This window comes from Aegilops tauschii, chromosome 5, assembly GCF_002575655.3.
Source record: "Aegilops tauschii subsp. strangulata cultivar AL8/78 chromosome 5, Aet v6.0, whole genome shotgun sequence".
NCBI classification, from domain to species: domain Eukaryota; kingdom Viridiplantae; phylum Streptophyta; class Magnoliopsida; order Poales; family Poaceae; genus Aegilops; species Aegilops tauschii.
The window spans coordinates 108,286,927-108,301,002 of NC_053039.3; the positions used below are offsets into that span (position 1 = coordinate 108,286,927).

General features: G+C 47.1%; 2 protein-coding genes across 2 annotated transcripts; both read right to left on the reverse strand.

Annotated features, from left to right (window-relative positions):
* Window positions 1–1,416: 1,416 nt before the first annotated feature.
* LOC109765571 (importin subunit beta-1) lies at window positions 1,417–7,200 on the reverse strand. The gene is made up of 3 exons (XM_020324365.3): window positions 6,933–7,200; window positions 3,737–6,163; window positions 1,417–2,491 (listed from the first exon to the last, which is right to left on the reverse strand). The coding sequence occupies exons 2-3, from the start codon at window positions 6,154–6,156 to the stop codon at window positions 2,293–2,295; spliced, it is 2,619 nt and encodes an 872-aa protein (XP_020179954.1). The 5' UTR covers window positions 6,157–6,163; window positions 6,933–7,200; the 3' UTR covers window positions 1,417–2,292.
* A 4,878-nt stretch (window positions 7,201–12,078) lies between these two features.
* LOC109765574 (CASP-like protein 4C1) lies at window positions 12,079–13,132 on the reverse strand. The gene is made up of 2 exons (XM_020324368.4): window positions 12,777–13,132; window positions 12,079–12,648 (listed from the first exon to the last, which is right to left on the reverse strand). Exons 1-2 carry the CDS (start codon window positions 13,083–13,085, stop codon window positions 12,409–12,411), a joined length of 549 nt encoding a protein of 182 aa, XP_020179957.1. The 5' UTR covers window positions 13,086–13,132; the 3' UTR covers window positions 12,079–12,408.
* Between the last annotated feature and the right edge of the window lie 944 nt (window positions 13,133–14,076).

Genomic DNA, 14,076 nt, shown 5'->3' on the forward strand with positions numbered 1-14,076 from the left:
TTAAGGTGAAAGAATTCTATATGGCTGGTAGGCAAATTGATGTTCACTCTCGGGATATAGCCAGATTGTGGAAGGGCCCCCCTGAAAGACAGTATTCCTCTTGCTGAGAAGTTCACCCAACTTTCAGTATTTGTAATTACCAGGACTGTACTCTTAACAAATGTCTAGAGGCTGATGCTATTTCCTTCTTTTAGAAGGAGATTAAATTCAATGCTCAGTGAAGAACGATGGAGTTATATTGTGGAGTTGGCCAGAAGCCTTTGTATCTCCACTGATGGAGATGTTGTTAAGAGGTCTCTTGGATCCAAATCCTGCTTTACCACTAAGTCTGTCTATAGCCTATTGGAGCAAAACTTGTCCGGTTGTGACTATAGATGGATGTGGCAAATGAAGCTTCCTTGAAAATTCAGATTTTTCCTGTGACAGCTTTTCTAGGATGCGATTTTGACGAGGGATATTATGAAAGGGAGGAACTAGAAGGGTAACCCTAAGTGTTCCTTTTGTGGCGAACGAGAGACCTCGCAACATATTTTCTTCTTGTGTCCGGTTACCAGAGTTACCTGGCGTATTGTGTTCAATGTATTTGGCACCGATCTTTGCCCAAACAACATATGGCAAGCTTACTCCTTGTGCTTTGTTGTTTTCCTTGGGGAGGTGGGGGGACTTTCTATACTATTGGTTTAGCTGCTATTTGTTGGGCTATTTGGAATTGTCGCGACAGGGCGATGTTTGAATTTAAAGTTCTTAAAACCCCTTTTGTAGTTGTTTTCTCTACCCGTGCTTTTTTAACATATTGGGTAGGGCTTCTAGGACGTGAGGATGTTGAGGATGTGAGGAAGGGAGCCAAGATGTTGAAGGACAATGCATCTAACATAATGTGGATATGCGCTGCGGTTCAGGATGGGGGCGATGCTTGATGCTCTCCGATACGGCTGGGCTTTGCTTCAAGAGTGATGCTGTGGATGGAGCACTCCGCGAGTTCTCACCATGCTTCAGTTTATGTGTTTCGGTTGTGTCTGTCTTGAGCGACGTTTGTGCCACTTTGGTTTGTCCCCTTGTGTGGGCGTGTGTCTCCTTTGCTCCTGTGCGAGCGTTGAACTATGTTTTGGCAATTATCTGCTGTGGGTTTTCCAGCGATGCGTGAATTCTCTCTTTTCCTGGCTCGTTCTGAACTGATGTATTTCAGTTATTATTATTCAGTCAACGGAGTGGGGTTTATGCCTGGTTAAAAAAACAATGTGAACGGAGCAGGATGACAAGCACATGTCTGTGTCACGCTTGATATTGTTTACACGCATCTGCGTGTAGAGCAACGACATTCTGCTCAAAGCCTTCTACTGCCAACTGCGTAAAAGAGTTGTAGCCAAATGCCCAATAATTTATCAATCACTCAAGCACATGTGCCAGAGCTGAGGATAGAGAAAAAGGCAAAATCCATATCATTGAACACATGCATCATCATATTTTCGTATACACAGCCAACGATATGACGTGTCTGGTAGGAGGTGGCGGCGTTCCACATAATAATACAATTCCTGTAATAAATAAATACAACTCGACAACTGCCCCCCAAAACAAAACCACTCCAAGACCTATAATTGTTCGTTTCCACCAGCCAGCACAAGCTTCAAAGAAGCTGAAATGGAACAGCAGCATAGATGACCCAAAAAAAAGAGCGCAATCACGCACTGCTCCGACAACACCTTGAAATAAACCGACACAACCGTCTGGGATCTCAGTTTTTGACCAAAAGAACCCTTACAAAACCGTCTGGGATGAATGCAAGACAATGCAAATGCGAAAGAAAAAAAATGCCAGCTTAGGAGGAACATGCCCCCACATAGTGAAGTTGTACACCCTGAGCAGTACAAAAATCCTGTGACAATGCACGCGAGCCCCTTATGCATAATGGATGAATAAGCAACCGGGCCTTTTAGTGAGTGACCATATGACCAAAGTTCGATGCATGCAATGGATGCAAGGGAAAGCAAGAGCGCCCCGACCATAAGCGCGGATGCCACACCGAGGGACCATCGGTGTCGCAGGCGACAATAGAAGCTCCTGGATTCCTTTTTTTTAGAAAAGTTAGCAGGTGGCCAACTTAACCCTCTTTTCCGCATATGTGAAAAAGGCTGGGTTGACACATGTACTGATGCATGAGTTAGTGAGGACCCTCCGACTCTGCTTTGAGGACGTTGGACTTCTCCAAAGAGCAGGTCTAGACATGATGCAACCGAAGACCTGGACTGACTCGTGGATGGATGCATGTGCAGACTCAAGACAAATGTGACGTCAACCCGAAACCGCACGGCTGATTGCAATCCTTGCCCAGTCAGCTGATTCTTTGACCAAAGGATCATCAGATGATAAGCACTCGTCCAAAAATTGCTTGCTTGAGGTGGATTGATTGATCAAAGGACCAGCATTGACACCCAATGTGTCTGCCAGATCTCCCAAGACACCTATTGCAGTCTTCATCACAGAATCATCCCTGAAATGGTAAGACATAATTTTAAAAATTAGTGTGCTGGAATATTGGTTAATTATTGTGATAATGCTTCACTGTCGGTGCTTAGTCACAAAAATGAGACTGGTCATTATATGGGTGTCAGGGTGTGGTATTGGTTGGCTGAGAGGCTTTGGGAGAGAGATTCTATTCTGCCAATAGTGCAAGGTGTATGTAAGTGTGACGACACACTATCCAAACTGGATTTGGCCCTTTCCCTCTTAGTGGCGGTTTGAACGCAAACAAAATACATCCATAAAACAATATAAAAGATGGCGAAGCTTAGTCCATGCACAGCAAGAAATCCAAAATTAGTTCTAACGCCCGTTAGTAAATGAAAACCCAACACTACAATCTAATGTAGCAGTTCATAATCAAAAATTCACCAACAAAGAAACTCTGCCAGGCTGCTTGACCAAATATGATACCTAAATCACATTAAATTTAAGTAGGCCTGTAACGGACTATATATGGATTTAACACCTGTCAACTATACAAACATTTTGGAGAACATTGCTTATATATCATTGAGAATAGTCTAGTTTCATCATAGCCAATGGAAAACACTATTTATTCTATACGACCCACTTCCAAAATATTCATACTTTCCTTCAGTGTTAGCTAGGAGTTAATGCACTGTCGTCTAGTGGGTAAACTGACCATTTTAACCTGGTTTAGCACTGCACGCAACCGTGCGCAAACACTGAACCAGACAAGGCCTATTCTTGTTGGCCAATTCAGCAATTCAGTGAAAAACTAACACGTATTTTGTGAAGCATATCAACAGCCCAATAATGGCGATTGCATCTAATGAAGTTTCGAAAGTAGCTATGAAAAAGTGGATCCACCAGTTGCAGCTTTAGACTCGTTCATATAATTCAGAAGAGCAAGGCCGGTTGAGTGCTTTCCGCGAGGGTACTGAGTGAATTGTGAATCTTTCAGTGGCATATGATACAACTAGTACAGTGGTACTTATTCAGTATCACATAAGCAATTATCCATTCACAGAAAATTAGCTTAAGGATACATCAACTTAGTTTAATTTTCCAGTACTTTGGACCTTGTATATTTTTTAAAGCTACAGGTGGGCATTTGCCTAGCATACAAGGAAAATTGTCTAATTATTATTATCTATCTGCGTGTTTGCATTAGTTTCCTTGAGCATCCAGAAAGCAGGACATATAGATAATGTAAAATAAGGGAGCAATGAAGGAATTCTGGACGACTTACATATCCTTTCCATTATGAAGGGCATCAAGGAACTGAAGAATATGTGGAGCATACGGCATCAGTAACTGTGTCTTAGGGGAACTCTTGAATCCTTGAAGAATACCAGAGTAGGCCTCCAAGATGCCATTTCTTAGTTGATTGGTGTAGTCAAGCATTTCATCATCAGTTGCAGTTGTGTGCGCCGACAAATCTGCTGCACTTTGTAGCATGGGCATGGCATAGATCAAATACTTCTCAAAGTTTTCTCCAATTGCCAGTGCAATATCACCAAAGCATGAGAATATAGGTGGTTTTACAGATCTGTGCAACTGATTGCTGGATAGATCCTTCAGGAGCTGGGTCATGATGCCATCACAGTAGGGCAAAATTTTGTCCTCCAGTGCCCTGCACAAGTCACCCACAACACCCACCGTAATGGCACACACCTGATACTCTTCAAAGTTCTGAAGTCCCATTTCCAAATACTGATAGAACTGTGCCATGTACTTCGCGAAGCTCGAACCAGCTGCATATGCAAGTGCACCGATAGCAAGCATAGCCTCCTCATGCACCGTGGCATTTCGACAAGCAAAAACTCTCAAAAACAGATCCATCATCTGATCTGCATACTGTAAGAAGGCAAACTTTGTTGACTCCATCCCTCCCAACTTCTGGATAATAACCTGTAGGCAACCACAAAGAAGGCCCTGCAGATCGCTCCGCTTCTCCCTCTCATCAGTTGACAACTTCCCCGCTTCAAGTGTATTATGGAGTTCCATCATAATCACAGGTACTAGCTGCATAACGATAGGAGCTGTCTCCTCAGTGGAGCACCTGACAACTTCATTTAGAGTCTCATAAGCTGCAGTACGCAGCCTGGATTCACCAGCATCCTCTCTGTGACTGGTCACAAGAAGGCTCTGAACAATATCTTGAAAGAAAGGGGATAATGGTGACGCCGATCCAGCATCAACATAGCCTTGAGCAAGGAAATAGAGTGCCCCACATGCCTTTTCTGCCACATTTGGGACATCCTTCATGCTTTGAAGCAGCACAGTCAGTATTTGCTGGCAGTTCTCAGCTGTAATGACAGGAGCAGTTTCAAGTGCAGAACCATGAAGAAACTCGAATATTCTTCCAAGGGTCCAAGCAGTTGTGTCCTTCACATGGTTATTTGGGTCCTTCACTAAGGCAGACAGCATAAAATTCAAGGCGACATTAACTAGAGGGGTCAGTTTATCAGCTGATGGACCCTCCAAAATGGAACCAAAAGCATATGTTGCAGCCTCTCTGTGTCTCCATTCAGGTTTTGTTATGTTCTCCTCAACGAAAGGCATCACAAGAGGAACAATATCATCCCCAACAGTCCTCGCCACCAGGCCCAAACAAGTACCCCCAGCCATTGCAAGATTCCAAGCACCTTCATCCAAGTCTTGGTCATCCTCCTGTTTGAGGAGAGTCTCCAGCAGCATTGGCACCAGGGCAGGAAGAGCTTGCTTGATAAAATAGTAGCAAGGAACATCAGAATCAGCTGTAAATTCACTACTGTACTCGTCCAAAATGTCGATTTCCTCATCACATATGGAACTCCAGAATTCCATGGCCTGAAGTGCAACCGACTCCTCATCTCCCCTCACAGCCTTTGCAGTGATGTTAAATATATCCTGCATGTATGTGGCCAGCTTGTCGTAATAAGTTGATGAAATAGCCACCAAACACTCAAAGGCAGCCTGTCTTATCTTCACATCTGGTGACTGTGTTGCTTCACAGACGACTCTCATGATATAATCACGCTCCATGTCATTGGAGAAATTAACCTGAGCAAAGCCCAATGCATTATACAATGCTCGTGTGGCTGCAAGCCTCACTTCAGAGTTCCCTTCAGAAGCATTCATACCCTGAACAACAGCTGTGAGTATCTTGTTGACTTGGTCTTGGTCGACAGCTTCAGGAGAAACTTCCTCGCATAAATAGCCAAGTGTCTCAAGCGTTGCCTGCTTGACGTTTGGCTGTACCTGATGTATGTTTGATAGCAATGATCCTATAAGCTCGGGCCATTGCTTTTGAGGGATCTCAATGCCAGCAATCTTTGCGATGACTTGAGAAGATGTAGATCTGGCACTTGCAACAGGAGATGAGAGAGTTTGCAGCAACAATGCTTTAACTTGTGCCTTGACACCAGCATCCAGTGCGAGCCATCTCTGGAAAAGTTCGTTCTTCCTGTGCTGCTCCTTTGCGTCGAGTGCATTCTTGAGGATCAGACCAGCCAATCTACGGCTCTCCTCAGGTTTCTCATTGGTGGCCAACTCAGTTGAGAGGGAGAGCAAGAAACCTGGGAGGTTTTGCTCCTGAAACTGCTTGAGGCTTTCTTCAGCATGCTTTCTAATCGAGCCATCAGCAGATTGCGCACTGAGGAGTATTTGAGTAACATCCAACGACATGCTGACTCTGTAGGCCCAAAATAGGAGAGTCAGATAGCTCATGACATAAAAAATCCATACATCATTAAAAAAAATAGAACTCCCTTGACAAAGTAAAGTCCTCTTTTGGGTAGAGCCAAACCATGCTACAAAATATTCTACAACTTAAAGTTAATGAGACACGCAATCAGGATTGAAGGAAAAAACATCTTTCTACAACGAGGTAACCGTTGCTTAAGGCAACCTCATCAGCAAGAAAGCAAACAGTGAACATGAATGGCAAAATTCTAAAGAGATCTATAAAATCTGACAAGAGCAGGACAACATACTACTTTTCCTTAGCACTGGGAGTGTACAAAAATCTGACAGTGGCTTCTTTTAAACGAGACCTCGTAACACCTAAAGCATCTGCTAACAAGAACTGTATTAAACACTATTTCATTGATAAAACTGCTTCCCTCTACCAATGAACTAGCGATTTCTTCCTTAATCTAGATCACTCAGGCATATGTGGATACTGCACAAAAAAAGCAGAGACCGGCTTCCAGTGATTACCCAGTGAATACTAACACCAAAATAGAGCAATAGGAGCTCTCAGCCAATTCTACGGTTTACAGTTTCAAAGTGGGCATCAGATCTAAGTATGCATCAGATCCGCCTTAACATACAGAAAACCACAACAGATCTGCCTGGAAGTTCTACCTTATACGTGCTACCTACTTCCTCGCAACAAGAGGAGAACGGAACAAGGATAGATGGGGAGAGACGGAGGGCGGAGGTGCGCTTCTGCGTCCTACCTTCCTGCTGGCTGCTGAGACGGGGAGGTAGTTGGCGACGGCGGGCGGGATGTAGCTGGCCGGCGCGGCGGAGCTTCAGACGTCGAAGGTCGCGCGACGGAGCCGAGGCGGCAGCTCTGCGATGCGATTGGGCGACGGGGCGAGCCCTGCGATTGGGCGGCGCGGGAGCTCCGCGATTCGGCGACGGCGGTGAGGGAGGCTGCGAGAGGAGCGGAGGGGAGAGGGGAGGAAATCTGGGGAAAAGAAAAGGAAAAAAAAGGGTTTTCTTTGGTGTGCTGGGAGCAAGTTGCGCCCGGGGGGAAGGGGTCCTGGCCGTCTGATCCGCGGCGGACGGCAGTGATGTGGGAAGCGGGTTTGATTGGGTGGGATTAGTTTTTGCTTCCTTGGTTGGGCTGGTTTATTTGGGTTTGGACGCTACCTGGCAGTTGCTTTCCTTCCACGATTTTAAAAAGAGAAGAGAGAGAGTCGTGGCTTTCCACGAGCCAATTTGGCAGGTTAATCTCATAATCTCTTCTTTTTTTAGGGGGTTAATCTCATAGTCGGATTTCATCGATATTGCATTGTTTGGTCTGTTTTGTCGAAAAAAGCCCATTAACTGAATCGTGGGGCTAATGTGATCATGCTGCTACCCTTATGTGAGGGGCGAGCCCACTTTGATTCATGCATATTCAGTTGAATACTTATTATTTTTCGAAAAAAAACTAGGACGTATATGTGTGAAAAAAAACTAACAGAGAATCTCATGGGTGCACGCATTTCGGCCCAATACTATAACAACCTACCTGTGTGGTTTTCTCCCTCCGCACCCCACATGGCCCAAGCCCAATACGCGAATAGCTAATTAGGGCGTGTTTGGTTCCAGTTTGCAACAGTAACTGCATTGCATACACTTCTCCACTCAACCTGGCTTTGAAAAAACAGCCTCATATGCGACAACAGCAAGTTGTTTGGTTGCCTTTGGTTGCCTGCATCTAGGGTCCCTGCATTAGGTAATACGCAAGTGCACTTTGTTTGGTTGCCTGCATTGGCCCAAGCGGCACATGAACACGGTGTTTGGTTGCACGCATGAGGTATGATTAAGAGCTAGCACTTGCACTTAGCACACAGGGTTAAGAGCTAGCAGAGGAAGGGGGGAAGAAATGCAGTGTGCGCCGGACCATGGCGACTGCGGTGGACAGTGGTCGTGGCGCCGTGTCCGACATGACAAGCACGAAGTCATGGGCAAGCGACCCCGTCGGCGAACTAGTTGGAGTGCTCGCGCAAAGACAATGAACAGAGGAGGAGAAATGCAGTGCTCACGTCATGGCATCGTCAGTGTAGTAGGACGAGAGAGAGAGGAGTTGAGATGATCGACGCCGAAAATGACTCCTGTGTAGTAGGACGAGAAAGAGGAGGCCGGGAGGAGGCCAAGATGATCGACTCCGTAGGTGGCAGAGAAGAGAGGAAAAGAACCCCGTCAGTGTGCGCGCCATGGCGGCTTAACTACAGTAGGGTCATGGAGAGAAGGCCGAGATGAACAATGGCGACGATGATGCTGCCACAGCAAGACGCGAGAGAGGAGATTGAGAGAAACCACACCGACTAGAGGAATAATCAAGCAGTGTCTTAAATCACAGCACACATATCCATATGTACAACCATGAGAAATATGCAGATCTTCTCGTCTACGATCGTCGAAACAGAAAACTTGCAACACAAATGTTGTGCAGAACTGCGAGATTAGGCTGGTTGTTAAAGGACATTTCAAACAATCGATCGTGCGCGACGAATCTGACAAAATTCGTCCAAAACAGCTTCAAACGGGAACAAGAAATTGAGCATGTACGGTCGACGAAACTACAAACCGATCGTCTGAATGGAACCGTGGCATCGATGTGCATCTTTTTCGTGTAGAGCTTACCTCGAATCGAAGCACCGTTGTGTAGATTAGAGGGAGATGCAAAAGAGGAGCTTAATGAAGATTGAAGAAGACAACAGGTAAACACCTCGCATCCCTCCCGTTTCTCCTCGTGCAGGCCCGCTCGCTGCGCTTCCACTCGGCCTGGCTCGGGAGAAACTGCCGATCTGAGCGTTCCCATTGAGCCAGCCCTAGAGGTGCTTTAAGAAGCATGTGATGCAGGCCCAACAGTATATGCGGGCTACCAAACAGGCTGAATCCTTCCCGCGCCGGCCTGGTTGAGGTGTATGCAGGCAACCAAACACGTCCTTAGCTACTCCCTCTGTATTTTGAGAAACATGGAGTACAAACCAGCCATGATGGCCTGATCACTCGCACACGAAGACAAGCAGATGCGATCCATCACGCATTCACGCACACGCAGACATCCGACGCATCGCTTCGCTCGGCTCCCCAAATCCCAATCTCGCACACGGTCGCCGACTCTGTCGGATGTGGGGTTTCGGCAAACCCTTAAGGTTCGAACTCTGGGGTGCGCGCGAAGCCCTTCCTTCCTACCGATCCATGCCCTAGCTCACTAAGATCTCGCGGACGAACTCGACGAACTCACAACACAAAAAGACACGAGATTTATACTGGTTCGGGCCACCGTTGTGGTGTAATACCCTACTCCAGTGTGGTGGTGGTGGATTGCCTCTCGGGCTGATGATGAACAGTACAAGGGAAAGAATAGCCTCCTGAGGTTGAGGTGTTCTTGTGCTTGTCAGGCTTGTGTGTGTGAGAACTCGATCAGCTCAGGCTTGCTTGCCTTCTACTGTGGTGGCTAGTCCTATTTATAGAGGTCCTGGTCCTCTCCCCAAATATTGAGCGGGAAGGGAGCCAACAACGGCGGGTAAATTTGAAGGGGGACAGCTAGTACAAGCTATCCTGACAAAAGCGGTCTTCGCCTGCAAAAGGCTCTGGTGGTGACGTCGTCTTGGGCTCCACGATGACCTCCGTCTTGCCGTCCTTCTGGTCTTGGTCTTGTTGCACCGATATGGCAACCTTTGCCTGATGCCTCGGTACTCCTCGCCTGCGCTTGCCTCCTTAGCACCAAGGAGGAAACAAGGACGCTGCGCGTGCTGGCGCCCGCCTAGCGCCCGCCTGATCTCGATCGTCATGGCTCACGTCACTTGAGCCTCGTGAGGTTTGCCCCGCCTTGATATCTCCGCTCCTCGCGAGCCTGCCTGGCTATGCCACTCCTGAGGAGGTCTTGCGTCGCCCGCCTCGTGAGGCTTGGCCCCTCGCGAGGGTTTTGGATGCCTTGTTGATGAAGATGGGCCGGACGGCCCGCTAACTTAGCCACGCTGTGGGCCGCAGGCAGGCAAGTCTGGGGACCCCCGTTCCCAGAACGCCGACAGACTCGAGGTAGGGTTGATCACGTGGCAGGGGTGCACAGCGGCTGCGGCAGGCAGGGGCAGATGGCCAACGGCGGCGCAGCCGCACAGTGCAAGCGCCCGAAGCGCTGGGTACGGTTGTTTGAGAGGACGCCCTGCGTTGTCGCTCTTCAGACTTCAGTACTTCTTCCATTGTCGAGGCACAAAATTTTCAGTTTTTGCTAATAAACAATACAATTGTACAAGGGTGAGTTAATATGGCTAATTGGCTTCTTATTTCGATATATGATTACATTGCATACATGTATTGAATATGGTGTTATAATCGGTTATAATCGTCATGGTATAGGCTTCCGAAAAATGTTTTAAAAATTGAATACACATTCTTCAAACCCTGGACCCACCCCTCAACAACTATGTAGTTGAGCCAACGTTGTGAGATGGTAGAAAAGTGTGTTGTGGTTTTATTTACCCAGTTCACGTTGGATCAAGTGCTAAAGATCTTTGACCTATAATTTCAAAATAAAAAAGATCTTTGACCTACAAGTAAATATTTGCGTTTGCTACTAGTCAGTCAACTAAAACTACTTTTGGTTCAACCAATTATGTACTCGTCTTCTATCATGTTCACCTAGGCCTATAGCAACGCGAGAGATTGGTGGGCTGCTACTAGTGCCATGCATGCAGGGCAGCAACAGGGTGGATGCGTAACTAGACCTGCGCGTACAATTTCACCTGTTTGATCGTGTGTCTTGCACCAAAATCTTGGCCGCATAAACCTTAAAGCAAGGGACACTTGCATCGGCCGTTTTCAGCCAACTAGACCAAGAGATGCAATCTAGCGAACACATGTGGCTCCGGTGATGGGTGTAAAGTGGGTTTGCACATGTTGTGCCGTAATTCTCCTTCACTTGTCCCGTTCTAATCTATACAACGGTGCTTCAAATCGAGATAAATTGTACACTAAAAAGATGCACATCTACGTTATCATTCCGTTCAGGTGATCGGTTTGTATTTTCATTGAGTGTAAATGTATAATATTGTATTCATGTTTGGAGCTTTTTATGATGAATTTTGGCAAATTCACTGCACATGGCTGATCATTTGAAATTTGCTTTAACCCCTAGGTCCATCTCACTGTTTCACATGATTTTCGTGTTATATGTTTTCTGTTTCAACGATTGTAGTCGAGTAGATTTGTATCTTCCTATCAGGCTGCACAAATGTACGCACACTCTTAATCTCCTTTACCTATTCCTTCTAATCTACACAATGGTTCTTTGATTCGAGATAAGTTGTACATAAAGAAGATGCATCGACGTTCTGATTCCATTCAGGCGATATGTTCATTCGATGAAGACAATCCGGGATGATCTGTTGATACCTGGCATGCCAAAGTCCCAACACAGCATCCCTGGCGGCTAGTGTTGGCGACCTCCAGATGTTAGATAGAAAATCAACATTGAAGCTCGTTGCGGAGGAGGAGGTAGTGCAACTCGGTCTCCCATCTATCCTTCATGGAAGATTGGAGTAAACCCTTCAATGGGGTCATTGATCTAGCTATTGCCAAAGCCATGACACTCTTGAGAAGGCGCCATTTTTGCACAACTATGAGGCTTCTCGCACATGGTGATGAAAATGGGTTCCTTAGAGGTTGTTAACATCTAGTCTTCGTGTTATAATTCTCAACCAACTGTGGCGTCTATCTTAGATGAAATAGAGGAAAAATCGGCAAGTTTTAGCTTTTTCTGTTAGGCATGTCCCAAGGATGGTAACAGTGTGGCGGAACTTTGTGCTAAGTAGGCATGTTCCTCGTTGGTTTTAGACTGCTGGCCACATGAACGTTCATCCTTTCTTATTACAGCTTCAGGGCTAATTGCAATCGAATGTTATTATTGCAATGAAGCTCCCCAAATTCTCGGCAAAAAACCCCAGATATAGCAAAACCAAAATGAAAAAACAAACTCGTCATGCACCGCCTATGTTTCAGTCGTAGTATATCCCGCAGAATCTTGCGTACACATCACACACATCCATCTAATATTGTCGAGCTAATAGCGTAGTGCATACTGTAATAATCACCCCACCGATCGATCAAAACCACCGAAAAATCGAAGTGCTCTGGCTAGCCGCACTCCGATCAGTTCATCGCACCAGTAGCTACTACGTACGGACGTATGCTCCATGGCCCCACGCACGCCGGTCAATACGGGGAGGAGGCCCCCGCCGGGAGCCGGGAACCGGTGGCGAGGAAGCGGACGAGCCGGAACCCCGTCGCGAGCGCCGCCAGCGCCAGGAACGCGAACGCCGCGAACCCGAGCCCCACGGCGATGTCGCTCTGCAGGCACGCCGTGCTGCTGATATTCCGCTCCTGGCCTCCGCCGCACAACGCCGCTTCCCGCGCCGCCGCCGCCGCGGCGGCTAGCGCCATGTACCCGAAACCCTGGAGCGCACGCACACACGATCAAATTAACAACTCAGGAATTAGTTAACTAACTCCATGTGTGTGGTCGATGGACCAGATGCAGCTTGCGTGTAATTACAGCAAGTAGGCGCTGGTTAATTGGTTACCTGGTCGTGGCCGAAGTCGAACCAGAGCTGCAAGGCCTCCGGGAGCAGCGTGGCGCCCTTGGCCACCTCCCACGCCGCCGCGGCGACCTCGAACACCGAGTACACCGCCAGGATCGCGTTCGCCGCCAGCAGGAACCTGAACGGCGCCAGCCGCAGCACGGCGCCGTCCGTCGCCGCGAACACCGCCGCCGCAAGGCTAAAGCACAGCGCCGCCACCCGCAGCACCAGTAGGAGCGTCCCCAGCCGCCTCGACTCCTTCCTCCGTCCCCCCGCCGCCGCCTGATCCCCGTTACGCCGCGGCGACGCCATCCGAACACCCTCAGCTCAGCTCATCCGACGGTGACTGGGCGTCCTGAACTGGGCACGTAGCCTCCTCCCGGCTTTATAGACGGCCTGGGATCACGGGAGAGGCGAGCCTTAGGCGCCGACGTGGCGGGCATGGGACCCACACGGCAGGCTCGGATAAGCCAAAGGTTGTCTAAAGCCGAGCTGCCATGGCCAGGTGTGGCGAGGTGTTAGGTGTGGACATGTGAGTGAATTAATGGCGCCATCAATGTGGACTGTTCGGAGCTTGTGATGCTATCTAATTTTCCACTTGAGCACCGCCACACGTACGAACGATCCAACAAATTCCCTCTGGTCCCATTTTCGGACACGGATTCTTCTTCACTTTCCATAGCAAAACGAGCTGGTTTGCCTGACGTTCATGCCGAAATCCCGTGAAATTTCTGGGCTGTAAAATTATGGAGATTGTTGATAAGCACTCTTAGAAGCATGCTGTATCCTAAAGCAAACAAATAAAGACATGCATGAAATTGAGATACTTTCATGGATGTAAACCGGGTCCTGTTTAAATCCCGTTTAAGCTCACTTATTGTCTAACAGTTCAATAAAGTTTTTTTTCCGTGAAAAATGAACTATCAAGCTAGGAAAAACTAACTAAACGGGACTTATTATTATTTCCTAGATTCTTCTATGGAAGCCAAAAAAAGTCCTTTGGATCCTCTCCACGAACTTGAAGAGAGAAGAAGAGAGAATGTGCATGTAATACATGAAAAATATCTAGTGCGCTGTTTTAGAATTCATGATTCTATAAACATGAAAACAGAAAATAAGATTAGGATGTTATGGCGTCTAGAAAATCAAAGCACATGAATTTGCAACCATGACACATTAGATGATCTTCCAAAAAATATATTTAAAGTGATAGAAGGTGCATGCAAAGACAGGAAAAAATATGGCCCTAAGAGCATCTCCCTAAAAATCCCTAAAACGGGATACCCTAAGACAATTGTAGGGT

What these genes read in the sequence shown, in the direction of transcription:
- LOC109765571 (XM_020324365.3), bottom strand. Translation starts at nt 6,156, where the DNA reads ATGTCGTTGGATGTTACTCAAATACTCCTCAGTGCGCAATCTGCTGAT. An exon ending in CTTCATAATGGAAAGGATAT is followed by an intron (nt 2,492 to 3,736) that starts GTAAGTCGTCCA and finishes TTACCATTTCAG; the next exon opens with GGATGATTCTGTGATGAAGA.
- LOC109765574 (XM_020324368.4), bottom strand. Translation starts at nt 13,085, where the DNA reads ATGGCGTCGCCGCGGCGTAACGGGGATCAGGCGGCGGCGGGGGGACGG. An exon ending in TCGACTTCGGCCACGACCAG is followed by an intron (nt 12,649 to 12,776) that starts GTAACCAATTAA and finishes CGTGCGCTCCAG; the next exon opens with GGTTTCGGGTACATGGCGCT.